General features: G+C 39.7%; 1 protein-coding gene across 2 annotated transcripts in view; it reads right to left on the bottom strand.

Annotated features, from left to right (window-relative positions):
- Window positions 1–27,719, bottom strand: part of KCNH8 (potassium voltage-gated channel subfamily H member 8) — a 387,984-nt gene that overhangs the window by 216,442 nt on the left and 143,823 nt on the right. For both annotated transcript variants that reach the window (XM_060297633.1, XM_030876350.2), the window contains exon 3: window positions 10,353–10,484. In XM_060297633.1, coding sequence (XP_060153616.1) covers window positions 10,353–10,484 — 132 coding nt within the window. The remainder of the gene's footprint in view (window positions 1–10,352; window positions 10,485–27,719) is intronic.

Genomic DNA, 27,719 nt, shown 5'->3' with positions numbered 1-27,719 from the left:
ACCTCTCAATGCCAATCAGTTCCGTTTTCCATGTGTTACACCCTAGCTTTCATTCTGGGGCTCAAAAGTGAATCAGACACGGCCTCTGCCTTCACAGAGATCATAGTTGAGAAGGGGAAAGGAACATATGGAAAAAAAGGGCACAATCCAATGTTCTCCTAAGCACCATTTATACCCTCCAGAACTTCTCCTCAATATGATGTCATTTTAGCAGCTTTCTAGTTAATAGATGTTCATCTCATCTTGCATAAACACCGTTAATATGAATGTCTGCTATGAAATGCCAATACACGGGCAAAAATTTCATTCTCCACGTTGAGGAGCAGTTGCCAAATTATGTGTGTACACATTTTCCTCAGGAACTGAAAGATGTATTTTTAAAGTAGATCGAATGAAACTGGTTACCATATAATTTTAAGAGACTGAGCAATTATCCAAACATTTCAGGAGACATTTATCCAGTGAAACTTCTGTGCTGTCTAGGAGTCAAATCATTCCCCATATAACGTGTCAAACAAATACTTGAAAAGCCTCATGGAATTTGGGGGAGACCCACTGTAAAGATAAACAGGATTGCTTGATGGTGGTTCCTAAAAAGTCTTCCTGTATAAAAACAAGCTAGATGGGATGGAAAGCTCATTTTCACTGATGTGAGGGGCGGAAACTAAACTCAAACTCCCTTGAAACTGGGCACGCAATCTCTCCTCTTCAGGGCACCCAGTGTTTCTCAGCACTTCTCTAAGTAGCTGGCACCTAAGCTCTCAGCACCAAATAGTCTTTCCACACGGGCAAAGCCATTAACACACTAATCAATATAAAAAGAAAAGCAAAGAGGGAAAGCACTCCCCCACCACCCCCTGAAGCATAAATCCACAGTCCCAAGTATGTCTCTCCACAAGATGCTGAAGCCTGAGACTCAGGTACCTGCAAACCTTTTTGTCCACGGTTTCCAGCCTCTCCCAAGTGATGCTACCATCATTCCTAACAGCAGCATGATAGCTATAATCCTGGAATTGGGAACATTCCCTAATACCAATGTCTAGTGAATTCTGCCAGACATGGAGACCTCACTAAGAATGTATATCCAACCAGGAAGTCAACTTATACAGCTTTTTAAACTCTCAACCGGAACTTACTAATCCTCTTAATACATATTTGTCTGGTGTTTCAATTAATTGACTTTTCAACTGCAAAACGTTTTTAAATGTTAAATTCACCAAAAATGGGTTAAAAAATATGTCTCCATCCCCAAAGTTATAAAACTAGAAATACCTTTTATAAAAATATGACTGATAAGAAATTCGTTTGATAATATCATCCAAGGGGCATAAACTACTGACCCATAGAACAAATTCAGCCCACAAGGTATATTTCGATTGGCTGCAGAATATTTAAAATTTTTCTTTAAAATAGAATGACGTAGCGAAGCATACCATGTGTGTTATGCCTAGGTTCCCACCACGGTCTATCACAGCATTTCATTCATCATGTTATCCCATGGTGTCCAAAGGCAAATTAGTTTATGAACTCTGGCTTATACTATTTGCCTTTAGAAGATTCTAGGAAAGAACAGTATTGGTGAATATGTAAAAAACAACCCACAGCTTTAAAAAATATAGGTAATATGTTATGCATGTGATTAAAACTCTTCAATCACTTTGAGGATCTACCTGAGCTCTTCATTCCCAGTTTCATCACATATTTGACAAAAAGTTGGTCTAGATCTCCTGAAGGCAGAAATCTATCTCCTCAGAAAAAGTATCAACTTTTACAACAGTTCTTTCATCAGACAACTGCTCTTTATTAACATTGGGGCCTGTGTTTCTTCATTATGCAAAGAAAAAAAAAATCAGGCAGGATATTTCAGCAGGGGAAAGGAACATTATTACTATGCTCCCCATTGAAAATTAAAATATTCAAAATATGTCAAAATCATCTGAGACTTAATATCTGATCAGTGGCTTAATGTCTGTTTTTACAGAGAACATTTTTATATGTATTTTTAAGAAGTGACTTCCACTATCTTCAAAAATGTGACCAAACTGAGATTCTCAGAAACTGGAGGACAAACAGAAGAGTCAACAAGAACACAAAATTCACCAGCGGCAGAGATTCTATTTGAAGTGAATAGAATCACACTAGGAGTAAGAACCCGTTTCGAGAGGCTTGGAGCAGGCTTTGATAAATACACATCCCGCGGTCTTTGACTTAAACTAAATATATTCATCAGAATGGGCAGCTTTGATAATTATGATACGATTATTTTGGAAATGCAAGAATGCTATGTTTTCCTCTATCTGTGAATAGTCTCCTAAATTGGACTTCATTTATGCATTCATTTATTCATCCACCCATCAATCAAACATTTATTGAGTATTTACTAAGTGTTAGATGGGGATACGATCTTGAACAAGAGAAGAAAAGCCTGTTTCCAGATGAAGCTTACATTTTAATGGAGTGGAGAGCAATTACGATATAAACTAACTTTTGAAAAATGTGTTTCATATAGCCATACAGGCTATGCCTACAGTGAACAAGGCGATGGGATAGAGTGGCTGGAGATGGGCCCTTCCGACTGGATGGTCAGGAGAACCTTTCTAAGGAATGTGTACAGCATGAAGCTTCTCAAACTTGGATGTGCCTGTGAATGGCACAGGATCTTGTCAGAATTCAGATTCTGATTCAGAGGTCTGATGTGGGGCCTGAGATTCTGCATTTTTAATGAGCTCCCTGGTGATGCTAATGTGTCAGGTCCTCATACACTTGGGATAGTAAGGACTTTGAATAAGAAACGAGAATGGTAAAACCCTTGGGCATATATCTGGAAAAGATTAAAACTCTAATTTGACAAGATACATGCGCCCCAATGTTCACAGCAGCACTATTCACAATAGCCAAGACATGGAAGCAACCTAAATGTCCATCGACAGATGAATGGATAAAGATGTGGTACATAGATACAATGAAATACTACTAGCCATAAAAAAGAATGAAATAATGCCATTTGCAGCAAGATGGATGGACCTAGAGATTATCATACTAAGTGAAGTAACTCAGAGAAAGACAAATATCACAGAATATCATTTATACGTGGAATCTAAAAAATGATACAAGTGAATGCATTTGCAAAACAGAAATATATTCATAGACATAGAAAACAAACTTATGGTTACCTAAGGGGAAAGCGGGGAGGGATAAATTAGGAGTTTGGGATTAACATACATGCACTACTATACATAAAAGAGATAAACATCAAAGACCTACTATATAGCACAGGGAACTATATTCAATATCTTTTAATAAACTATAATGGAAAAGAATGTGAAAAAGAATAGATATACACATATATATGTATATATGTGTATATACATATAACTGATTCACTTAGCTGTACACTTGAAACTAACACAACATTGTAAATAAACTATACTTCAGTTAAAATAATTTCTTTTAATAAAAAAAAAAATGAGCATGGTAAAAAGAACTGACAATCATGTGTGGGACTTTGGGGAGGAACTGAGACAAGCCCAACCTTGTGTCCACCTCATTTCTAATCTTCTCTCATCTGTCTCACAGGATGCCCCAGGGCATAAAGGGAGGATCGGAGATCTGAGACCAGAGAGGCCTGGGCTTCCATCCTGTCTCCAGCTTTTCACAGCACTGAGGTTTTGGGCAGCTCCCGTACTCTCTCTAAGTCTCATTGCTCCACATCATGGGATCCTTGTGTAATCTGTCTGGCTTAGAGCAAAGAATCAGTAAATGAAAGGCACTCTGCAGCAGGCATCATATTACCACGAGGTGACAAGTATGAGGACGGCAAACAGCACAATAGGACAGCACAGCAGAAGACAAAGAGAGCCCCAGGGCCCCCAGTCTTGCTGCTTCGCTGTTCCAAATATGGGCTTCTCAGCTCCAGACTCTTCGAGATACGAGAAAAATAAGCCCTTATTTAGTTAAGCTCACATTAGTTAGGTTTTCTGGCTCTTGTACCTAAATGCAATTCATATCTAATTGTTGAGTGCAGCTATTCATTATTATTATTTCTTCTGAAGCCACTTAGCAATAGGAAAAGACAGGAGCACTCTAAAGCTTTTGCCAGTGTCCTTAATCGTGACAACCAGCTCTGCCCGCCAAAAGCTAGACTACCAAGAAACGCCACTGCATTTGACTCCTGGTCTGTATTATCACTGAAGATAATGTGGAGACCGTCACACATCAACCCCTAAATTCTCAAGGCAAATTTGAAGTGTCCACTTTTTAGAAATGGTCATCAAAATCCCCCAGTTTTGAGGCAACTGATAATGTTGTTGGCACATCATGCATAACCCAGTGTCAACCGTCATTTCAAGCCAAATCTGGGGCACCCTACAAGCAATAAACAAGGCACGTATTCTACTCAACTGAGCAGAAAACCAAATTAGCATGTGAAAAAAGTTTAGGAAATTGAGACACATGCAACTGAGGAAAAGAAACTTTTAAAAGAAGCTGTGCCCTCACACAGGTAAAGGTCCTCTCGTAACATTAATTAATCAGCGGGTTTGTACTCAGTGTCTGTTATGTGTAAAGTCCTGGAGGAAAGTGAAAGGCAGCTGGAGCAGGATGCCAAGTTTAAGGCCCTCACCGTTGTGGGAAAAACAAGTCAGAAGCGTTAGGCCAGCAGCGAGGCACAGATCAGTCTAAGGGAAGGACTCACTATGACCTAAGGGGGTTCAGGTAAGATGACTATAAAGAAAAGATGTGGGATTTTCATGGTAAACAGGGGTGACAAAGATGTTCCAGGTGAGGGGAAGTTTGAGGACCAGGGTATGGAGAGAGAGAGTGTGAGTTTTACTCGCTGAGCGTGAACAGACCAGCTTGGCTTGTCCAGAGACTTCAAGAAGGTTTAGAAGGTGGTATGTATGTAGTTAGAAACTGAATTTTGAGGAGCATCATAAGCTGATTCTTAAGTAATTGGAACTTAAAACCTGCTTACCTGAGCTAAGAGCAGATCTGTTTAATTAAAAGAGGAAGTTCTGCTCTCTTGCTTCTCTTCATGTGGGCTTTCCTCTGTGCACGAGCGCCCTGGTATTGGTCTCTCTGTGACCAAACCTCTTTCTAAGGACACCAGTTGGATTGGATTAAGTTCTACCCTAATGGTCTCATTTTACCTTAATTACCTCTTCAAAGGCTCTATATCAAAATGCAGTCACATTCTGAGGTCCTGGGTGTTAGGGCTTCAGTGAGTCCAGAACAGTCCCCAAACCAGAAACTTGGAATTCATCAACTCTTTCTTTTCCCTCATCTCTACTGTCAAGGTCTACCGGTCATAACTCTGAACTCTATCCTCACACCATCTAAGCTCCTTAGAAAGACATAATAAAATCTTTAAGTTTTAAGTCATGCCTGCCTATCTAGAGTTGAAACTCAAAACCCTGACTTTTAGAAACTACTTCTGAACAAAGGTCAGCTATTTGTTATTTCATCTCCTGAAATTAACTTCCCTTCCTTTCAGTTTATCAAACTCCTCACATCCTTCAAGTTTTGTTTCAATATTATTTTCCCTGTGAAGTTCTCCTTGACTCTGCTCCAATTCTTGCTGGCCCCACGCTACCATTTTACCTTGTCTGGGAAGAATTTACCATTTCTGCCACTCTACTGTCACTGAACATAGTATACTGCAAATACTGGATCCATTTCCTTCATAAGATCATGAGTTCTTTGGAGAAAAAAAAAAACACCAATAGAAGGAATGTACACTCTGGAATCTGTACGAGTGTCAACCCTAGTCCTACCATTTTTCACTATGTTGACTTTGTCAAATTACTTAAAATTCATTGGTAAATAGGAATAGGAATAATTCCTATTTCATAGGGTTATAACGAGAAGCAAATGAAGTAATCATCAGTATGAAGCAGAGACTCAATAACAGCTAGCTATTTTTATAAAACATGTAGAATATAACAATGACCACAACTCTTTTCTTCTTGGGCGTATTCAGTGCTACGTGATTTGCAGATATTATCTCGTATATACCTAAAGTAAGTGTAGACGTGTATGATTACCCCTTTTTATAGGTGAAGAAACTTAGTCTCCGAAAGGCTAAGCAGCTTGTCTAAGGGCTAACAGCCAACACATGTGGAACCAGGGTTTAAGCTAAAATTTAGATGATTCAAACAAAGCATACTGTACCCAAACAATCATTCAATATGGAAGGCAGAATGGGTGCTCAATGAATATTGATTGAGTTGCTTAATTCATTATTAATCCGCAATTAAATTAATATATTTCTTACTGATATTTCTATAGGGAAAGAGGTAAACAGGGTCTCATGTTAAATTAACTCAGTAATGCTAGACACACATATAGAAGTTATTGGTTTACACACTTTTTTTAGAATGGAAATGAAATATGTGTCAAAAAATGGAAGGAATATAAAAGGTAATTAAAATCACCAGATTTCTGCTGAAGTCTCTCTCTGTCTCAATCACACACACACACACATCCCAGATCAGCAGCTGAAAACTGAGTGTCCAAATAGTACTTTGCATTTTATGCCAATCTTCCATCAATGCTGTTCATTGTATCCCATACCTTGCTAGTTTTTTCTATAAAATATGATTTTCCTCCTTTCAAATAAACCCCAGAACAATGTAGACGTTACTGATTAAAGCATTTTTTCTTAAACAAGTACAATTTATATCTCTTAAGCAAAGTCCATCATATGAGCCTTGGTAGGGAATTAATTTAATTAACACAAACCATATTCCTACAACTCAGATGATCTTCAGAGATACATTCGTATGACATCTGGTATCGGGTCACATCAGGCTACATGCTCACCTCGAGTTTTCTAGTGCTGAGATACAATACTGCTCCAATTATACAGAGACATTTTAAGAGTTTTCAAACACATCTTGAAGTTCTAAAAATACCATATGCTAAGGTGTGCCTTTCCTGCAAGACATGCCATCAATTGGTGAATTTTAAGGTATTTTTGCCCTATTAAGAGCAGATTAAAAAAAGAGAGAAATATATATATGTATTTTATGATCATTTTATAACTATGCTGGCTTACAATAGTTACTTTGCCTCTATTAAAATACTACATAGTTTTGTGGGACATTTATAACTTAGCAACAGAAAAGAAAATATTCTTTTTTTTTTTTTTTTTTTTTTTGCGGTACGCAGGCCTCTCACTGTCGTGGCCTCTTCCGTTGCAGAGCACAGGCTCTGGACACGCAGGCTCAGCGGCCATGGCTCATGGGCCTAGCCGTTCCGCGGCATGTGGGATCTTCCCGGACCGGGGCATGAACCCGTGTTCCCTGCATCGGCAGGCAGACTCTCAACCACTGCGCCACCAGGGAAGCCCAAGAAAATATTCTTGAGTGTTCAATATATATTAGAAATAACACTTAATTTCATATGAAATAATAATCATTTGAGGAACAAAGTCATAAAGCTATTAAAAGATTTAGAGACTTACTATCAAATATTTCAAAATTTCTACAACATATTCTGCCTTATACAATTAATGTTAAAAGTGCTTTTTGTTTTTCTTTCTTTAAACCTTGCAGGAGATAGTCTTCATATTTTACATGTTCTCTAAACAAAATGGGACTATTATTAAGCATAGTTTAATATATTTATTTAAATAGAAATGTAAAACTCTTTTTTATGATGGAACCTTGGATTAGAATAATTGCTACTCGTTCCATAGGGTATTCAAATGCGTGCGCTTCACCCCCAAAAGGCAGGTGCAAGCTTTCCTGGGGAAGCAGCTCTGCGAGTGTAACACACCTGGCCTCTGTACTGCTCCTTTATTCAATTCTTCCCAGGGGAAGAGGAGGAATTTAACATGATTGAGTTTGGCATATATGGCGTGGCCCTTACTCTTTCCTCTCTTTAGGGAGCAGCTGCCTTTGGGAAGCACCTGTTCTGCTCTGGTCCTCCAAGCTGGAGGTAACTTTGCCTAAATCTGGGCTCACTGAGAGGAAGCCCATTTGCTGTTGATAATATGCCACATTCTCTGTTATCGGTTTCTTCAGAAATAAAGGTGATGTGTTGTTCTCCCATCTGCCTTACTCTTATTTCTTTCTCAGTTGGCTCAGAACTTGGGTGGGGAAAAGGAGTGTTGGTACTGAGCTCTTTCAAACCCCAAATGAATAAGTATATTTTTACTCCTTTTATCCATTGCAGTCCTCCAAAAGGGGGATTTCACCCCTATCTACAGACACCAGAAACACAAGACAAAGATGATGACCTAAATTATATAAAACCATTAGTTATAATCTTCATGTTCAAAGCAAGTCAGTTGATTAAACTGCCCACTTTGAAGCAAAAGAAAAAAGAAAAAAAAAGCCATATTTCTTTCTAAGGATAGTTTTATGTATCTATCTATACATATGAGTATACATAATATATACACATATATATTTAATACATAAATATAATGTTATTCAAATAATCCTTGTGGTGGCATAAGAAAAAATGTACTTGGTCTTTGTGCCTATTGCTGGCACACAACCCTATAACCCTTGGAATCTCTGGAGGGATGAGTGTCTTTTATGTGCTAATAAATATTTGGTGGTGGGGAAGGGGAGGGTGCCCTAGATTACTTCGGCAGGGCAACACATTGCCTGAAAGACCAGGGCAAGATTAGAGGGCCAGAACTTTTAGCCCCACTCCCTGACCTTCTGGGGAGGGGAGAGGGACTAAAGAATGAGTTGATCACTGATGGCCAGTGATGTAATCAATCTTGCCTACAGTAACGAAGCCTCCATGAAAACTCCTACTAAACACCCGAGCAGGAGAGCTGATGAACACATCCAGGTGCTGGGAGGGTGGCACACCCAGGAAAACCACAGCAGCCCCAGGCCCTCTTCCCTATACCTACCCTAGGCATCTCTTCCCTATGGCTGTTCCAGAGTTAGAGCCCTTACAATAACAGAAGTGTCACTCTGCATTCAGTAAGCTGTTCTAGCACATTATCAAATCTGAAAAGGATGGGGAGGGCTGTGAAATTCCCGACATTGTAGCCAAGCTGGACAGAAGTGTGTGGGCCCCGGGCACCCCGTACTTGTGACCGGCCATCTGCAGTTAGTGTGGGCCCTTATACCTGTGCACTCTGACACTAAATCCAGGTAGTTAGTGTGACCTGAATTAAATGATAGGACACCCAGCTGGAGTCCAGAGAGTTGAAGAACTGGTTGTTGGTATGGAAAAAACCTACATTTGGTATAAGAAGTGTTCTGAGTAAATACAGTTCATACTTACCTTTTCTTTTCCTATAACAGCAAAGAAAACAGTAAAAACAAAACCAAAACCACGCACACCGATTTCCACACTTTTCTCTCATTGGACAGGTATTACACGTGCTCTAATATCCAAGTAACTTTAAGTATAAGACTGCTCACCCCTTCTGTATGTAAAATATGCCACAGTGTTTAGTTATGCAAATACACAAGAAAACAGTCCTGCATTTGCAAACATTCCAAATGATAGAAGTTGGCCAGGGTCACCAAATAGTTCTCAATTTGTGTTGTCATTTCAAAAGACATAATGTATTTAAAACGCTCACACACATTTTTAAAAAGACATAGTTGTTGAAACATCAAAGAGCTGGTTCTCATAAAGAACTTAATATACAGGAAGTCCCTACAATGACAATTGCCTTTTCTCTGGTCACCAAAATATTTAATCCTACTTTTGTTTAAATGAAATAATATGGGCATATTTTTCAATGTTACTTTTGTCTGCTTACATGAATGCAGGGTATTTCCTCATAAACTACAGACACAAGCTATAAAGTAAGCAACAGAAAGTCTTAGAATACTTTAAAGATCATTGAAGAGCTTGTCTGTGTCTTAAAACAAATTATTATTGCAAAATACAGGTATGCATTTGCAACGTTCCACTCTAACAAGCACTAAACTTGAGTTCTGGATTTTGGATATAAAATGAAATCTTGCACTTCTAAGTTCTGAACTACTGCACATTAGATGAAACTGAGAGCAGTAGTTTCAATCGCATCATTTTAACTTCACTCATTGCTATCAATGTATATTCTTCCCTGATAAAACAAGGTGGTGTGAATCTGTGTATTCTGATAAGTTGTTTTCCCATCCTCATGCTCCTCAAACAGGAGTATAAACTTCTGGTTCCTATCAAGTGAGTTTTTATTACAAAGAGGAAAATGCAAATTCATGTGAGTCTCTGTGATTTGGGGATAGGCACCAAATACTGACTGCTAAGAGTTATGAGTATTTATCTGTTGCTGTTATTAAAAACACATTTATTTTTCCTACCAGAGTATTTGAATAAACAATTTCAAAATGTTACTCCATCTGTCAATGTTTTCTGAAAACAGTACAAACCTTCTTTTTTATCTTCTGGAGTAATCTTCACTTTTGTATCTGTTATATCTTTGAATGAGGCCAGAAAAAGGACCACATCTCCTTTCTCATTCTTTATAGGGACAATATCCAATAGGCACCAAAATGGAGACCCTGCAACGGTAATAAAAATACAAATCAACCACTGCCTTGTGTTTTTTCTATGAAAATCACATCATTTGTGGTATAGTTAATAAAGTCCTTACTGTTTTCTTCTATCCCATGAGTCTCCCCCAAAATCTTAAAAAGGTCAGTTTTCAGACTCCATAAACGTCTAGCCTCTAATGCATATCTCTTCATTCCCAAATGAAGTGCTTTCTCTGAAAATAAGGGAGTATTTTAAACAAAACCACTAGTCTGTGCTGAGACCTTTCTGCTTATGTCATTCAAATTCGTATTTCTTCTTTGAATGTATTGATGTTGAAGCATTCCACTTGATGAAACTCTGCCCCTTCCCGCCCGAAGCACACACTGGTTGCTAAATAAAGACTTCTGTTTGATATGAGTTTGCTAGAGGTTTATTTAGTCCATTTAAAAATCAATGCTTGTGCACCAGAATGGCTAAAAGAAAAAAAGATGGAAAATACCAAGTTTTGGGAAGGATGATGAAAAGTAATTTGAACCCTCCTACATTACTGACTCGTTGCCAGTTAGTACATATACATTAAAAACTGTTTGGCAGTATCAAGATATATTATCACAATACATTATATGGTAATGTGAATGAGTGATACATAATAATCGACAGGGGAATGGATGAATATCACTAACATAATGTTAAGCAAAAATAACCAGACCCAGAGGAGTAGAATCCATTTAAATGAAGTACAAACATAGGCAAAACAAATCTAGGGTTTAAGAGGTCAGGTTAGTGGTTACCTTTGGGAGATTGTGATTAGGAGGGGACACGGGTCAGGGTGTTCTGCGATGCTGGTCCATATCTTTCATGACCTTTATGTTGATTGCATAGGAGTATTCAGGTTTTGAAAGTCATCAAACTCTGTACTCGTGTGTATTTTTCAGGGTATATGTTTTATTTCAAGAACATATTCTTTTTTTTTTTTGCGGTACGCGGGCCTCTCACTGTTGTGGCCTCTCCTGTTGAGGAGCACAGGCTCCGGACGCGCAGGCTCAGCGGCCATGGCTCACGGGCCCAGCCGCTCCGCAGCATGTGGGATCTTCCCGACCGGGGCACGAACCCGCGTCCCCTGCATCGGCAGGCGGACTCTCAACCACTGCGCCACCAGGGAAGCCCAAGAACATATTCTTAAAAGTGATACTCAGACTCGTAAAAAAGAATGAAATAATGCCATCTGCAGTGACATGGATGGACCTAGAGATTGTCATACTGAGTGAAGTAAGCCAGAGAAAGACAAATATCATATGATATCACTGATATGGCGAATCTAAAAAAAAAATGGTACAAATGAACTTATTTACCCAACAGAAGGAGCCACAGATGTAGAAAACAAACTTATGGTTACCAAGGGGTAAAGGGGGGGAGAGATAAATTGGGAGATTGAGATTGACGTATACACACTACTATACATAAAATAAATAACTAATAAGGACCTACTGTATAGCACAGGGAACTCTACTCAATAATCTGTAATGAGCTATATGAGAAAAAAATCTAAAAAAAGTGGATATATGTACCTGTAAAACTGAATCACTTTGCTGTACAGCAGAAACTAACACAACATTGTAAATCAACTATACTCCAATAAAAATTAATTTTAAAAGTGATATTCAAGTTCAATTCTATTCTTTGAGCAAAAGAACCATGAGAAATATCATTAACAGACTCAAGTTCAAACCTAAGCCTTATATTTTGAAAAGTTTTTGTATATTTCAAAATACATATTAAAAAATATATTAAAATTCCAGTACTAGATTTTCTACTGAAAAGCATTCTTGGGCAGAAATATTTGAAGTTGATGAAAAAGTTATTGCTTAAAAACTAAACTGTTGATCTATTCACACATAATTTTCCTACACTTTTACTTTGATGGGAAAAAAATCTGAATTTCCATCTTATTTGGGAATTGATTTCAAAGCTGGGTATACGACAAAAATCACAGAGTCAGAAATATCTTTGATGTTTTAACTTGCTTTGTATATACTGTGTTAGATCTCACACTTTCCAACACAGCGATATATCCATCCAGCCTTGGAATCTCTCATTTTTCTTCAATTGAGCACCAGACGAGCAGCTGATTTGTATTTAGCGTCCATCTGACATAAAAATCGTGTTTTACTATAGCTGCTGGGCTATTTTTGTTGAAAATGTGTGGTTAAGTACACATGTAATAAATGTATGTGTAATGTGCTGCTACGTATAAAGTATGCCTTGAATATGTACCTGTTCCCCCACATCCTCCTAATCGTTTAGTGGCATGATTTCCTTCTTGTTCTTTTGACTCAGACACATGGTTTCCTTTCATTCATCTTCCCAAATATCTATGCCACAGCAATCCCATCTCAATACCCCATCACCAGGCTCCAGAAAACCTAGAATCTATGGCTTATCACCAGGGCTCCAACATCAATCAGCCACGTGACCATGGGAAGTCAGTTAACATTTCTGCAATGAGATTCCCTCGACTGTAATGTTCTCACATCCTCCTGTCCAGGGTAGATATAGTAACCCCAAGAAACATGAAATGATAACTCAACGTTATTGTCTATGATTAATGAAGAAACCTCATAAATGAGCCCTATCCCTGGCCAGACCCTGCTCTCTCCCTCATCCCAGAATGGCTCTTACTTCCAATTTTTGTCTATGATTACCATTTCAACTTGGGAGCCTTTTTCCCTAATGCTGTAGCTACGGTAGGAACAAAAAGAACCATCAGGCCAAGCTATCGATCACACCCTAGAGACAGGAATCGTGGGGACTTGGAGAATGGCATGAATCTAATACTTTGGTGCACACTTTAAAACATCTGTCAATTTCCTTGCAGGAATGTCACCCAAATCAGAACAGAGACTATTAATTTCCCTGAAAATCATTCGATCTATGCACTCAGACAAGCATCACTATTGTCTCCACAGAGTCTCCTCACAGACGTGCCAGTGTATTTTAAAGAAAAGCCAAAGCACAAAATGAGGTGAAAGCCAAGGAAAGAGCTGCCAACATGACAATATTCTCTAATCAGCCATGATGCACGGGCGTCGCGTCACAGCATGCTCTGGAAGAGTTGAAAAATCACTTTGGAATTTGTCTTTCAGGTTCTAATGAGAGGTGATCTCTGACATTTTATAAATTCATTAGAAACTTCATTAATATGGGTCCTTCTAAATTCAAATTTTGTAACGAGTTGTCATGAGCTAAGCTAATGTCAACCTCCCCATTACATACATGACAAAAAAGTGAATCAGGGAAGCAGCGTAAGAGACATATAGGCCTATCTTTTTCCTCCCTCTCTCCCGCCCTTCCTTCCTTCCTCTTTCTTTCTTCCCTTCCTTCCTCTTTCCTCCTTTTCTTCCTTCCTTCCTCCTTTCCTTCTTTCCTTCCTCCCTCCCCTCCCTTCCTTTCTTCCTTCCTTCCTTCCTCCTTTCCTTCCTTTCTTTCTCCCTCCCTCCATTTATCCCTCTTCCTTTCTTCCTTCAACTGCTCCTTCATATTTATCCACACCAACTTCCTTACAAATATGGCTTTGAGTACCTCTAAAGTTAGAAAGCAAAGCATAAGCCACTTGCTTCTTCTTCCAGAAAAAGAGGATGGATGCTGAAACCTACCAATCAGGCTCAAAGCAACACCCTTCACACTAACTTTGCTCTCTTAGCCTTCCCTTCCCTGCTGTCCTCAACCTCTCTGCCCTGGCTCTCTGACAAAACCTTCAACCTCACACACTGTAATAACTCAAAGCAATGCCCCAGGGTCTGCTGCTTCCTCTCTTACCCATGGGTACAGTGATGATCATGCAATGTCTTTCAGTCAACAGCGCCCCAGGCCTGGTACAATAAATCTCTCTTAGCATTAAGGAGGGAGGGAGAAAATCCCTCAGCCTCCAATCCAGAGATGGGAAGGATTCTTAAAAGTAGGGTTAGAGGGCAGAACTTGGGTGTCAATGTTAACTCCTTCTGTATATAGCAGCTGTAGTTACCATGTGGGTTGGTGAACGCTAAAACAGATGAGTCTCTGCCAGGATTTAAGCTAGTGACACCTTTAATTTCCATGGATAAATACAATTTATGGGCGATAACAGGGCTTATACCCTCTACGGTAACCTGTATTTTCGGAATCGCGTAAATAATTACTCAGAGTTTAAACCTGGTGGAATGTCCCATGTCTCCATTTTTGGTACTTTCTTTTCCTTCATTGGGAAACAAGGGTGTAGGGGAATTTGCCTTGCTAATATTTACAATGGAAAGAAGACACATGCTTTCCATATACCCCTAAAAGATTATAGTTTGCAATAAGTGAACACTAATGAAAAAGTTTCTAGTATGAGTTCATGGTTTAATAACTTAACACAAGGAGGTAGAGATATAAAGAATATTGAGTTGTGAGTCGTTCCCTTCTCTTTAGTGACTGGCTGTGTTGCCATGATGGGACACAGGTTGTGTTTCCCAATTTAACACAACAGCAGAAAGTGGGATGGGTACCCTTAGCATGTCCCTCGTATCAAGCAGGATTTTGATTGGATCTTTAATGGTAAATATGTGTGACCTTTAGTTTTTGAAATTATGGCTACAAAAATATAATATCCTGAGTGTTAACAGCATCAGTATCGTGTGAGCTAAACATTTTCAGGCGCTCCTCATATTTCACAGTAAATCTGATCTTGTTCTCTATAACCATTGTCTCAGTGCTACGTACTCAATGGTGTGATGACAGGTCTGACAATTTTTAGAAATTAGTCCAGGGGATACAATATTGGGAAGCGTGTGGCCAAAGGGCCACAGGTGTGTAAACAAGGCACTGCTAATGGTGGCTGCATGACGGGACTCTCGTATCTGTAGCAGAAAGCGCAGGACATCGATGAGCATCTCAAGCGAGTCTGCGCAGAGCTGTAGTTGCCCCTCCCCCTTATCACAGTTGTTTCTGCCTTGTTCTGGCCCTAACCATCTCTCACCCACTCTTCAAAGGTGTTCTCCCTACCTTTAGTTTTCTTCCCATGCTGCTTCCAAGAATCTGTGTAAATAGTGTGTCCTGATTAAAAATACCCAATGGCTTTTCATAGCTTGCTTAAAAAATTAACATAGCATTCCAGAGACTCTTTATCAATATGGAAAGTCTATTTTCATGAAACTAGAAAAGTAAATAGGAAGGGGATGGGTCATGTGAAGTGGTGATCGAAAATAAGGATCAGATTAAAAAGGAGGGGGAAGTCCCAGGAAGCACCCAGAGCTGCGTGGGAGATAAGCCCTACGGCAGCCTCCCCAGCGCTTCCTGGTGTTTGTACTGTTCTAAGTGATGAAAGCAAGGATTCTTTGGTGGAAGAGCAGGTAAAGGCTTCACTTTAACTGCAAGGAACACTTCTTCAAAGGACCATCCATCTATAGTGCAGCCTATACGTGTTTCAGATCTGTGCTCAGTTCCCAGTGAATTTGCCTTGGGTGGAAACCGTCCTCCAAATGCCCCAGGATCCTAATGCACTGGGGCCCCGACGTCTTGTGCAGCAGCGGAGTGTAGAGTCGGGTTGGTGGGACGTGAAGTGAGCCAGCTGAAGACCTCCCTGAGTGGGCAGTGGTAAAGACACCTCTCATTTCAATGTCTGATGAAAAATGAGGCTCTCAGAAAACAATGTGTTTTAAATTTGTTTCTTTATAGAAAAAAAAATAGACTGGGAGAATACACACAAAATATTCATAGTGGTGGACTGTAGGATTACAGTGTCTTCTTTTTTCCTTTTCTCATATCCCTGCTTTCAGTTTTGCTAGAATAAGCATGACGGAATTTTTAGTGGGATTCTGGCAACTCTAAAGATTTGGAATAAGAAATGAAAGGAGTCCAGGACTGGGTGATGAGAGTGATGAGGTCATATTTCTAGGGAGGTCACTTTGTATGTATTCTCCATGATTTAAATTCTCACAGATATTCCATTTCAAATTCTAAGAAAAGTTCCATGTTAAGTTAGGGTAACTAAAAAAAGAAGAGGGAAAGAAAGAAAAGGAAAAAGGAAAGGAAGAAAGGAGGCATAGATACAAATCAACTGATGCTTAGCTGAATTGAATGTGCCCAGTTTGTTTTTTCTTCCTCTTTCCATTTTGTTCCAAGTTTCCTTTCTCCTTAAATGAAAGTACTTTATTCCTCTCCCAGGAGTATATATTGGCAACTCTCAGAAATCTCTTAATAATTTGGAACGAGAGGAGCTTGGGAACTTGAGATCCAAAAAATATCTCCAAGATGTGTTTTAGTCAATAATTCCAACATGCTTGCTCAACAAATCATTTACTATAGTTTTGATCAATAGAGTTATTACTTGCTTTAAGAAAACCAAACAGCTTCTGATGATTAAACATGGAAAATTCTTACCTATAACTGAAAGAATTTTTCACATATGGGTAGCCACAAATTCATCTGGGATAGGTTTAGAGGAAGAGCCCAGATAACTGCGTATGGTCCAATGAGAAACAGATAAGGGATTCCTGACAATGTAATGCACACAGCAAGGACCTAGGGATAGCTGTCATTTATTAAGCTTCCATTATATGCTAGACACTGAGTCACAAGCTTTGTATGTATTCCATCTAAACTTCTCATTGATCACCCTGACCAACATTATCAGAAACTAAAGCACATTTTACAAATGTGGAAATTGAGATGTGTAGTATTTTCTTCAGGGTCACACAGCTAATGAGGGTCAAATAGCAGGATGTAAACACAAATCTGAGTTTGATTTCCAATGTTGCCTTACTATAATCTTCTGGGAATGATCGTATTCTGTGAACAATGTTTTAGAAACTGGATTTCATTTTCATTTAATCTTTCTATCCATGCTATAGAACATCAGGATACATATTCTTTTTAAAATGTCATAACAGATAAAAGTGAAATAAAGCCTTTGGATAATCAACAAATTCCCCTCTCACCGCCGAAGAAGAGTAGAACCTCTATTTGAAACAAGATTCAGCTACATTAGTTCTAGACTGGAATATATCTCTCATTTAGGTACACATGGCTCTAATTCTTAAATTTGCTTCAAGTAGCCAATGAGACAATGGGATCTGAAAACCACCACTGGTGCCACTTTTAATCCCCTCCTTGAAACAACGAGGATGCAGTCATAAAAGCTTCATTATCACAGACTTTAGGCGTAGTTGCCAAGGTCATTAATGCACGTAGCACCATCTCCTGACCTTAGTCACAAAACCTTTGCTTGACTCCCTCCTCCCAGGATGTTTCTGCCTCTTTCCTAGAGTGGTGATCTCTGTGCCATAGTAGCTCTAGGTAGGATGCAGAGCAACATCTCCTGTGCTCATCTCTTCTAAGACTGGAAATAACAAAGAGAACTGAGCCCAAGTCAACGCTGAGCCATGGCTCTCTCTTCAGTGACGCTCTAGGGGAAAGAAGGACAGATGTGCTGAACCATTGTTAGTGAGCAGATAAATGTCTGATCCGACAGGCTTGGCTCCATGATTGCTACTTGTAAGCCACTTCTTTCTGAGAACAAGGCGCTGAAACAAACTCACTCCCTTGATACTTGACTTCAAGCAAAGCAATTTAAAATTTCTTCAAACTTGGCCGTTGTTCAGTGAAAAAGAACTTGGTTTAAATGAGACTTGGAAGATCAAGTTAACCCTCTCTAATTGTACAAGGCTTTAGTGGGAGAAATCTATGGTCTCTGTAGGGCAACGGGAATAATTGTTGGCACCAAAAAAGTGTAATGCCGACATAAACACAGCATGTTTAAGGGGGTCTGGGACTGTGGAACTACTTAGTTTAGGACCCAAAAGAAAATATTTAGAGATTACATTGCAAGCAAATGGACATAAAGTTATTCATTCATTCAACAAATTTTTACTTAGTGCCTTCTACGGCTGGGAAATGTTTTAAGTGTTTGGATACACATCAGTGAACAAAACAGAACAGATCTCTGTCCTATGCCCTGAGAGAACTTACATTCTACTTTGGAGAGAAAAACAATAAATTATAAATAACTATATAGTTTATTAGAGGGTGTTAAATGATACAGCAGAAAGAAAAAGTAGAACAGGGTCAAGGCATATAGAATGTAGGAAACGGCAGTGTAGGGCTGTAGCATGACATTCTTAAGTGCTACTTAATATTGCTTTTGGATATTAATAAATGATTTGTGTGTTATTGCTGGTCCTCTTAGAAGCAAATGATGAGTAGATTATGATGCAGATCTGAGGTCAAGCAAAGGAGAAAGAAAGGAAGAAAAATTGGATGACAGTGTCTTAGACCTCAGTGCAATTCTAAGGAAAGTTCGCCAAGGCCATCAAGGAGTCATCTAGCCAAGCCAATCATCAGAGCTTCGCCGCATCTCCTAGGACCAGACCTGTCTTAGCAGCCTTGCTTCACTCCGTCACTGGCTGGTAGCAGCCCCTGGAAAGTCTGGCCTGTGCCAACACAATGATGTGTTTCAGAGGACAGTAGCTGGGGTCATCAGCCATACTCTCCTGTAATCAGAGGTACGAGACGCACATTCTCATGTTTGCTACAATTAGTATAGTAGATATCTCACATGTTTGGCAGACTAACATCCTTGCCCCTTCCTCGTGTCACTGCACCTCCATGTTCCACTGGAGATGAGAACTCCTCTCTGTGCGCAGCCTTGGTAGAACTACCCAACCTGGTGCTCAGACAAGCCCTCACTGGAAGGATAGGCAAATCATCCATGCTGACCAATCATTCTTTCTCTTCTGGTAATTTAAATCTTGACCAGAGGGATCCAAGATCAAAAATGAAGGCAGCAGATTCATTCAACAATGAAGGCCAGAAAAAACTTGCCAGTTTTTCCTGCTACCTAGGCCTCATGAACACAACTGCTTCTTGCCTTTTTCAAAGACTGGTTGCTCATCCCTTTCTTTGGTTCCATAAGTTACAACATGTGTTTTCAATAAATTAATATTTTTGCTTCAGATAACCAGAATCCATTTATATTGCTTACAAAGAACCCTAATTACAAAAATGATATATTTAGGAAAGGACAGTCAAAATCCAGGGATTAGATGACATTGCATATGGTTGAGTCCTGAATTCTTCATTTATTTGCTGGGTATCCTGAGATACAATTTTGACACCTGTTTATACCACATCTGCATACTGGATATATGTTTACTTCTCATGGCTAAGAGCTTTGAAGAGGTCAATACATGCAAAAGTATTTTATACTTTTTGACTAATCATATAAAGTAAGGAGTTTACCTGAATGTGTAATGCTTTAATTCTTTAACTATTAAAAAAATCAGGCATAACTATGGGTCAGTATTAATATTTGTTAAAGCTAGGTGGGTATAGGGTGGGCATTTGTTATAAAAATCTATGTATTTTGTGTATGTATGAAACATTTCATATTTTTTTTTAAATTAAGGAAACAGGAGAATTATTCAGCACTTCCTTAAACGTCTAATTGAGTATTAAGTTGTAACATACAAAGTCTTTTCAGATTGCTGGAGTTAGAAAAGGTCTTTAAAGATGATGACAAGGAACTCTTTATTGTAGAGATGAAGATCCTGAGTTCAGAGTGGTTCAGTAAAGAGTGCAAAACGATGAATGTTAATTGTTGAAATGGGAGGGATTAGACCTCAAGTCATATGATTCTCGGGTTTGTGGGCTTTGTGATGAAACACAGGGCATTTCTCCAAACATTAAAAAAAAAAAAAAAAAACCAAAGAAATAATTATCACATGAGTAAATAATCTAGTTTTGATATCTTAAAAGGAAAACTTGTACTTATAGATGTTATTGATAAAATAAGCCAGGACATGTAACAAACTCCGCATTAATCAAGTTCTTTTTAAGCAGTTAGGTACAGAATTAGAAACTGTGTTTAAAAGCTTGGGCAAGTAAGGTAAAAAGGATGGAGAATATGTCCTGCGGGAGAAAGCAGAAATTCTGCGATGAGAATTTGGAAACAAGGAAATGGGAATTAAAAAGAGATGGTTAAGGAGCTCCTGACAATTCTCCAGTGTATAAATATATGACTGCAGTTTTACGTGTCAATTTGGCACTTTCCAAGAACATGAAGACAACAAACATACTGAGTATTTCCTCCATTGTGCAAACTCGACTCTTAGTGAAGATTCATGAGCACTGCGCCAGATTGCCCTGAGTCACAACTTGGCAGGCATGTGAGGCAAAACATTTAGGCGCTTCCTCAACTTCCTGCTTCTTCCCTAAAATAGAGTTGATACTTCACCAGAACTGGAGGCCAAACCCCAGTGCCTAGACAAGCATCACTGGATCCACCAAGCTCAGGGGAGCTCTAAGTACTGACAAACCTGCCCCAAGAGAGACATCTAATGAAAAACAAATCTGTGCCTAACATTTTCTTATTAGCTTCCATATGATTATAGGCATTTTCTTCCAATAACAAGAAAAGTACATTTTGAGCCTATAGCTGTAATTCAAACATGACAATTCAGAATTCCCCTAAACCATGAGGGCTTCAATTTGATGGTCAGACTAACAGATTTGGTACATCCCTCTTCAGAGGTCAGCAGACTAGATGGGAAATATTTTTGGCTTTGCCTTCATATAGCCTCTGTCTCAACTACTCAACTCTGCGATTGTAGTGCTAAAACAGTAATAAGCAACACATAAAAAATGAGCATGATTGTTTTCCAATAAAATGTCCTTTGTAAATCAGGCTTCCCCCCAGTTATGGCCCACAGTCCCATTTGGCAAACTCCCTATGTAGAAACCTACAGATTACTGTATATGAGTAGTTAACTCTTGATTCTTTGGAAGTTTCGAACAGACTCTATCCTGCGACAGTATTTAAGAAGTACTATTTGTTAGTGTAAGAACCAGGTAGAGTCTTTGTTTAGGTAGAACCCAGATTCTGAATGCCATAGTGGTACATGCTAAAAGAAGATTATCCAGACAACTGTCTTTTATAGAGGGTAGTTATTTCCTTCCTCTTTTGGTAATGAGAATATACTTAGTTATCCTTCACCTGAAAAATAGGCTTAACTGTCAATGAGCCGGAAGGAGCTCTGACAAGGCTTTTCTTCCAGTTCCATCAATAGAAGCTACTTTGGGGCTTTCTGAGCTGCATCGTAAAGCAAAATACATGCAGATCAGGAGGCTGAAGGAGTGAAATGGAGATTGTGGGCAAAGAGTCTATACAAAGTCAGGCCAAAGCAAGCTAAAAAATGTAAGAAAGAAGCTAAAAAATGTGAGAAATTTCTTCCCTGGCAGTCTCTTTTATGCACCGAGAAAGACAGGTCGTTTTCCAAATCATTATATATATCCTATATAATCAAACAACCTGAGGCAGAAGGGGATTTTGTTAACCTCCAAACACATTCTGAATTTAATGTTTTCCCGTTCAATAGTATCTTTCCTTAGTAGCATTGTTAACAAGATTTCTTTTGCTGTTTGACTCCTATTGTATTTCTGAAACAGAGTGCTTTTTTTCTTTTTTTTTAATTGTGGAACATAACGTTTCAAAAGATAATTTAGTGGACTCAAAATTGAAGAATTCTGAGGAAGTCAAGACTTCAGGAAAAATAGCTCTCCTTATCATAGATGAAATCAGCTCTCCAGTTACAGCTTGTTTTACTGCCCATCAGTAGAGGTGTTCCAGACATAAGATCTTTCTTTTTCACTTGATGTCATTTTTAATAATGGTGCTTCTTGAACGCTTCTCACCAGTGCTCTGTGGATTAGTAAATATTAAAAAAAAAAAAAAAACAAAGACAGAAAACCCCAAATTCACACCCCAGACTTTCCTCCCCTCTCATCTTAAATACACACCCAACAAAGCACAAAAGAGCAGGTAAGGTGACTTCTACAGCAAATGCACATTTTAGAGACATTCCTGACACTTCCTTCTTTCTCATCCCCCAAACCAAAGAGATCACCCAATCCTTCTAGTAGCTAAACCGGTGAAATTGGTTCTAAATCCATTCACTCTCACTTTATTGGCCACATCCTAGACTAAGCCAGGGTTTCTCAAACTTTAACGTGCAGCAGAATGCCCTGGAGGGCTCCTGAAAGCACAGACTGCTGGGCCCACCTCCAGATCTGATTCAGTAGGTCCGGGTGGGGCCTGATAATTTGCATTTCTCACAGTTCCAGGTGATGCCAATACTACTGGGCTTCACATCACACTCCGAGCAGCACTTGGCTAACGGACCATCACCACGTACGTGCGTTAACCTGCCTTGCACGGCAGCAAAAATAATCTTTGAAAAAATGCAATAGTCATGTGACTTCCCTTAGAACGCTTTGACCGCCGTTAGTTACCTAGCAATGGCGTGAGTCTGACAGCAATCTGACTCCTGTCTCCCTCCCCACCCCATCTGACACCCGGTTCTCCAGTGACACTGGCCTTCTCTCCTTTTCTCAGATGATGCTGTCTCTCCCAGGACCTTTGTACACACAGCTCTATTTGCCTAGAATCCTTTCATTCTATTCTCCATGCAGTCAATTTCTACTTATCCTTCAAAATTCAACTCAAACATCACTTCCTCGATGAAGACTTCCTCGCATCCCAGATTTGGTTGGATCCCTTTGTCATTCCCTCCCATAGCAGCCTGTAATTTTCCTGCAAGTTACTTAACAGGTCGTGTGATTATTTGATGCGTCTTTCTTTCTCAGTAGACTGTAAGGTACAGGAAATCACAGACTATGTCTTCTTTCTCTTGCACTCTCCCACATGCAAAGCAGAGTGCCTGGCCTGAATATGGCAGGTGCTCTAAAGTTTGTGTTAAAGAATAAAGTTCATCATTAGAAGATGCATTCCAATTTTACAATAATAACATTGCTAGCTGCAAGAGTGATCACTAACATTTACAAAGCACTCATGTGCCAGGCACTGTGCACAGCACTTTACAAGCAATATTTCATTCAAGCCTATGAAGTAGATGTTACTTATTATTGCCATCTTACAGATGAGAAAACGGAGGCTCAGGAAGTTGAAGTTCATTGCCCCAAATCACATAGATTATAAGTGATGAGAGCTTTTTTGCCAGAGAGATACAAATCTAGACTCATTATTACAGCCAGCATTTATGTGGTTCTTTATATTTTCTATCACTTATTTCCTTTATCGGACCCCCTTGATAGCTTTAAGATATAAGTATTATCTCTGTTCGCCTCTTACAGACAAGATAAAGTATTGAAGGGTGAAACGACTTTGCCAAGGTCACATACAGAATGTCAATATCTGAGCCAGGACCCGAACTCAAGTCTTCACACAAGAAGCTCATAATTTTTCCAACCAACCATGTTGGAAATGGTAAAAAGCGCTCTCTATAATAAGACAATTTTTACTACATATCTGTTCTCAAATATACATCTGAAAATGTGAATTCACTTGAATATCCTGCCAAGTTGCTAAAGGCCAACAACTGGATTGCTTCTTAGAAAACTCTTTCAGCTTTGAGAGGTATTTCCATGCCAGAGCTTCTAGGTAGAGCAAAAATACTTCTCTTTCACATTTGGGGTGGCAGTGGGGGTGGGTCTCATTATCTCCAACACCAAGCACAAGGATTCCTGAGTTATGTGCAAGTTGCTGGCTTTGTCTGAATTCTCAGTGGCCGCCTCTCCAGCTGCTCTCCCCTTGCCTTTTCTTCCCTTTTTTAAAATTTGTATTGGAGTATAGTTGATTTACAATGGTGTGCTAGCTTCTGCTGTACAGCAAAGTGAATCAGTTATACATGTACATATATCCACTCTTTTTTAGGTTCTATTCCCATATAGGTCATTACAGAGTATTGAATAGAGTTCCCTGTGCTATACAGTAGGTCTTTATTAGTTACCTGTTTTATATATAGTAGTGTGTTATGTGTCAATCCCAATCTCCCAATTTATCCCTCCCCTCCCCTTTTCCCCCCTGGTAGCCATAAGTTTGTTTTCTACTTCTGTGACCTAGACTTTGTCATACTGAGTGAAGCAAGTCAGACAGAGAAAGGCAAATATCATACGATATCACTTATATGTGGAATCTAAAAAGATGGTACACATGAACCCATCTCTCTTGCCTTTTCTTGACAGCGTTCTCTGGGGGGGCACTCACCACTCTTGGCTTCCTTATTTGTTTACCTCCTTTGTGCCTGCATTGGCCTAGCCTCCGAGAGGCAGCTGTGATAGAAAAGACTTAAGAGAAGAGGGATGTGGATGAATAAACCTCCAGACTCCAGTCCTGAAACCCTGAATTAAGGACAACCTGGTCACTTCCTGGGCAAACATATGTTGATTTAGTAACCTGGCAGAAAACTCCGGAATGCCACTTCCTCTATCTGTGCAAGCTATTTATGTAAAAAGAAAAAAAATATCCTGGCAATGGAATTAATTTCTGCCTAGAAACAGAAAGAAAAGGGAAGGATGGGGTCAGAGGCCTGAGGAAACTTGGAAAAAGAGGGAACTGTGAGTTAGAAACAAAAGGGCAAAATGAGCTCACGGGAGACAGACTCATACAGCGTCTCAGGGGTATTCCTATATGGGAGAAGTACAGGGTGTCATTTGAAACAGCAAGAGAAATATTTTCATTCAGTAAGCAAGTATCTATTAAGCATTTCTTAAGTATCAAGGACTGTTCTAGGCATGTAGATACCAGGATTAATATGGAATCAGAAAGAAGGGCCACTCTCAACTGTGCACAATCTCATGGGGGAGATAGATGTGTGAAGAGAAAGTTATAACACAGGGTGTGTCTCAGTCAGTTCTGGCTGCTATAACAAAGCACTGTACAAAGACAGGGTGGCTTATAAACAACAGAATTTTTTTTTTCTTAAAGCTATGGAGGCTGGGTGGGCTGGATGTCTGAGCTCAGGGTACTGGCACCATTGGGTTCTGGTGAGGACCCTCTTCCAGGTTGCAGACTGCCAAATTCTCGTTGTGTCTTCACATGGCGGAAAGAGAACGGGCGAGCTCTCTGGCCTCTTCCTATAAGGGCACTAATCTCATTCATGAGGGCTCCACCCTCATGACCTATTACCTCGCAAAGACCTCTCCAAATACCACCAAAATGGAATTAGGGTTTCAACATATGAATTTGAGAGGAAATAAAACATTCAGTTCATTGCAGGATGGGACCTACTCTAAAGAATGGAAGCATGATATGAAACAGAAGGATCAGAATGTCACAGCTGGTGAGGGTCTCACAGGTGAGACAGGCTTGAACTGAGTCTCGATGAATTTATTAGCTTAATGTGAGTGGGGGAGGTGGTGGAGTACCAATCCTGGCAGGGAGAACATCAAGTTCAAAGGCACAAGACAATTTAGAACGTGGAACATGTTTAAAAAAAAAAAGCATTAAATAATGAATCAGGCTGAAGCGGGAGTGGGGAGGTAGCGGGGTGCTGTATGGGAATGATGAGTGAGGGAGGGGGAGAGTGGAAAAGGGGAAGGATGAGTTTGAAGAGATAGACTACAGACCAGAGAAAGCTCATCAGTAGCTTTATATGCAGCCTAAAGAATTTGCTATCCTGAGACACTATGAGGAAGAATTTGTCTATCCTGAGACACTATGAGGAACCACTGAAGCCTTGGTCATAGGATAGTAGTATGATCAGGTTTGCACTGTAGGAAGATGACTTTGGAAGCGGTGAGAAGAAAGGATTTGAGAGGGCACCATTGGAGATCGGGTGACTAGTACCGATGAAGTGGAATTGCTGCAACCCAGGCGCAGAATCATGAGAATCTGAACAAGGGCAGTGGCAGGAGGGATGGCTGTCTATATCAGGGCAAAAGGGTCCAGGTGGGACCCCTGGAGGTCTGAATTGCTGGTAACAGTTATTGTCTACATTTGATGGGTGTCACTAAGAAATAGGGCACAGCTCTATTTTTTTATACTTGTAACCAGTCAATATTTTATAATTATTCATGTTGGAAGTATACTTTTAACATGTCCAGAATGGTGCAATTTTTGTTGTTAATTTTGTAATTCATACACAACTTGAAAGAGATAGAGCCTCTTGGCAAAGACATCATAAAATCGTCATATGCTCTCCTTTTAGGTGGTGAGATGTCCATGGCTTTCTGGAAGGGTGTGGGAGGCTGGAAACCAGCCCACAGGGCAGGGCTCAGGTTCTCCCCAGGGGCAGGCATTGGACTCAGGCGTCTAACTGGGAGGTTCTGAAGGTCTGGCATTCTGGGTTCTTCTTGTTGGGAGAACATGGCAGGGGAGGAAGGGGTACTCGTTAAATGGCTATAATATTCAGAACCGGCCTCACAGGCATGCAACTTGTGTAGTCCACAGTCCCTACACTCAGAAGGGCCCCCAGGCTTTGGTTTCAAGACCTGCTGTTGCCATCTTGAAATTTTTAGTAAGTTTTTTCTAACAAAGGGGTCTGCATTTTCACTTTGCAACTGCAACTGATGTAGCCTGTCCTGACAATGCACGCTGACCCATGGTTATCTCATTTGGTCCTTCATCAGACATCCCTGAGGGTGGCATTGCTGCTCTACTTCAGAGAAGATCAGCTGCTGCTCAGACAAACAAGGTCGCTGAACTACAGTACACACTTAGTGAGTGGAGAGAGCTGAGATTCCACCCCAAGTTTCTGATCTCTTTCTACTAGCTATTCAGAGCTAGTCCTTGGGCCGGGCATAGGAAATGTAGCGGGAAGACCTTTACCATGGCTTCCTGCAAGTTCAGTATCATTTCTTCCCACCCCAGAAAGAGAGATATCCTTTCAAATAATGAGCTTCTCTTATTTCAAAGGCAACGTGTTTAACTCCAAAGAGTCTCAAAGGTTGCCTGTGGCTATATTTCATTTCTGGCTCCTAAATATGGGAATAATGAAGAACCACAGGTACAAAAATGAGTAACTTAATGGATTCTTTTTTTTTTTTTTTTTTTTTACTTTTTTTGTTTCTTCTTTTGAAGTATAGTTTGTTTACAATGTTGTGTTAGTTTCAGGTGTGCAGCAAAATGATTCAGTTATATATATATCCTTTTTCAGATTGTTTTCCCTTATAGATTATTATAGGATATTTAGTAGAGTTCCCTGTGCTATATAGTACGTCCTTGTTGGTTACCTATTTTATATATAGTAATGTGTATAAATTAATCCCAAACTCCTAATTTATCCCCCCACCAACTTAATGAATTCCTGCCTTCCCAGTCTGCCAGTTATCCCTTGAGAGGTGCCTCTAGCACCTGGGAAGTCCAGCCATCCCCACTCAGGGGCCAGGGCAGGTGAGAGAGTGCCAGGCCATCCTGGGGGGGAACTGGGGTGGCCATGCCTGGCGGCCTGACT

This window comes from Globicephala melas, chromosome 4 (assembly GCF_963455315.2).
Source record: "Globicephala melas chromosome 4, mGloMel1.2, whole genome shotgun sequence".
Classification (NCBI taxonomy): Eukaryota; Metazoa; Chordata; class Mammalia; order Artiodactyla; family Delphinidae; genus Globicephala; species Globicephala melas.
Note: the sequence above shows the minus strand (reverse complement) of the source record. Positions and strands in the feature narration are given on the sequence as shown.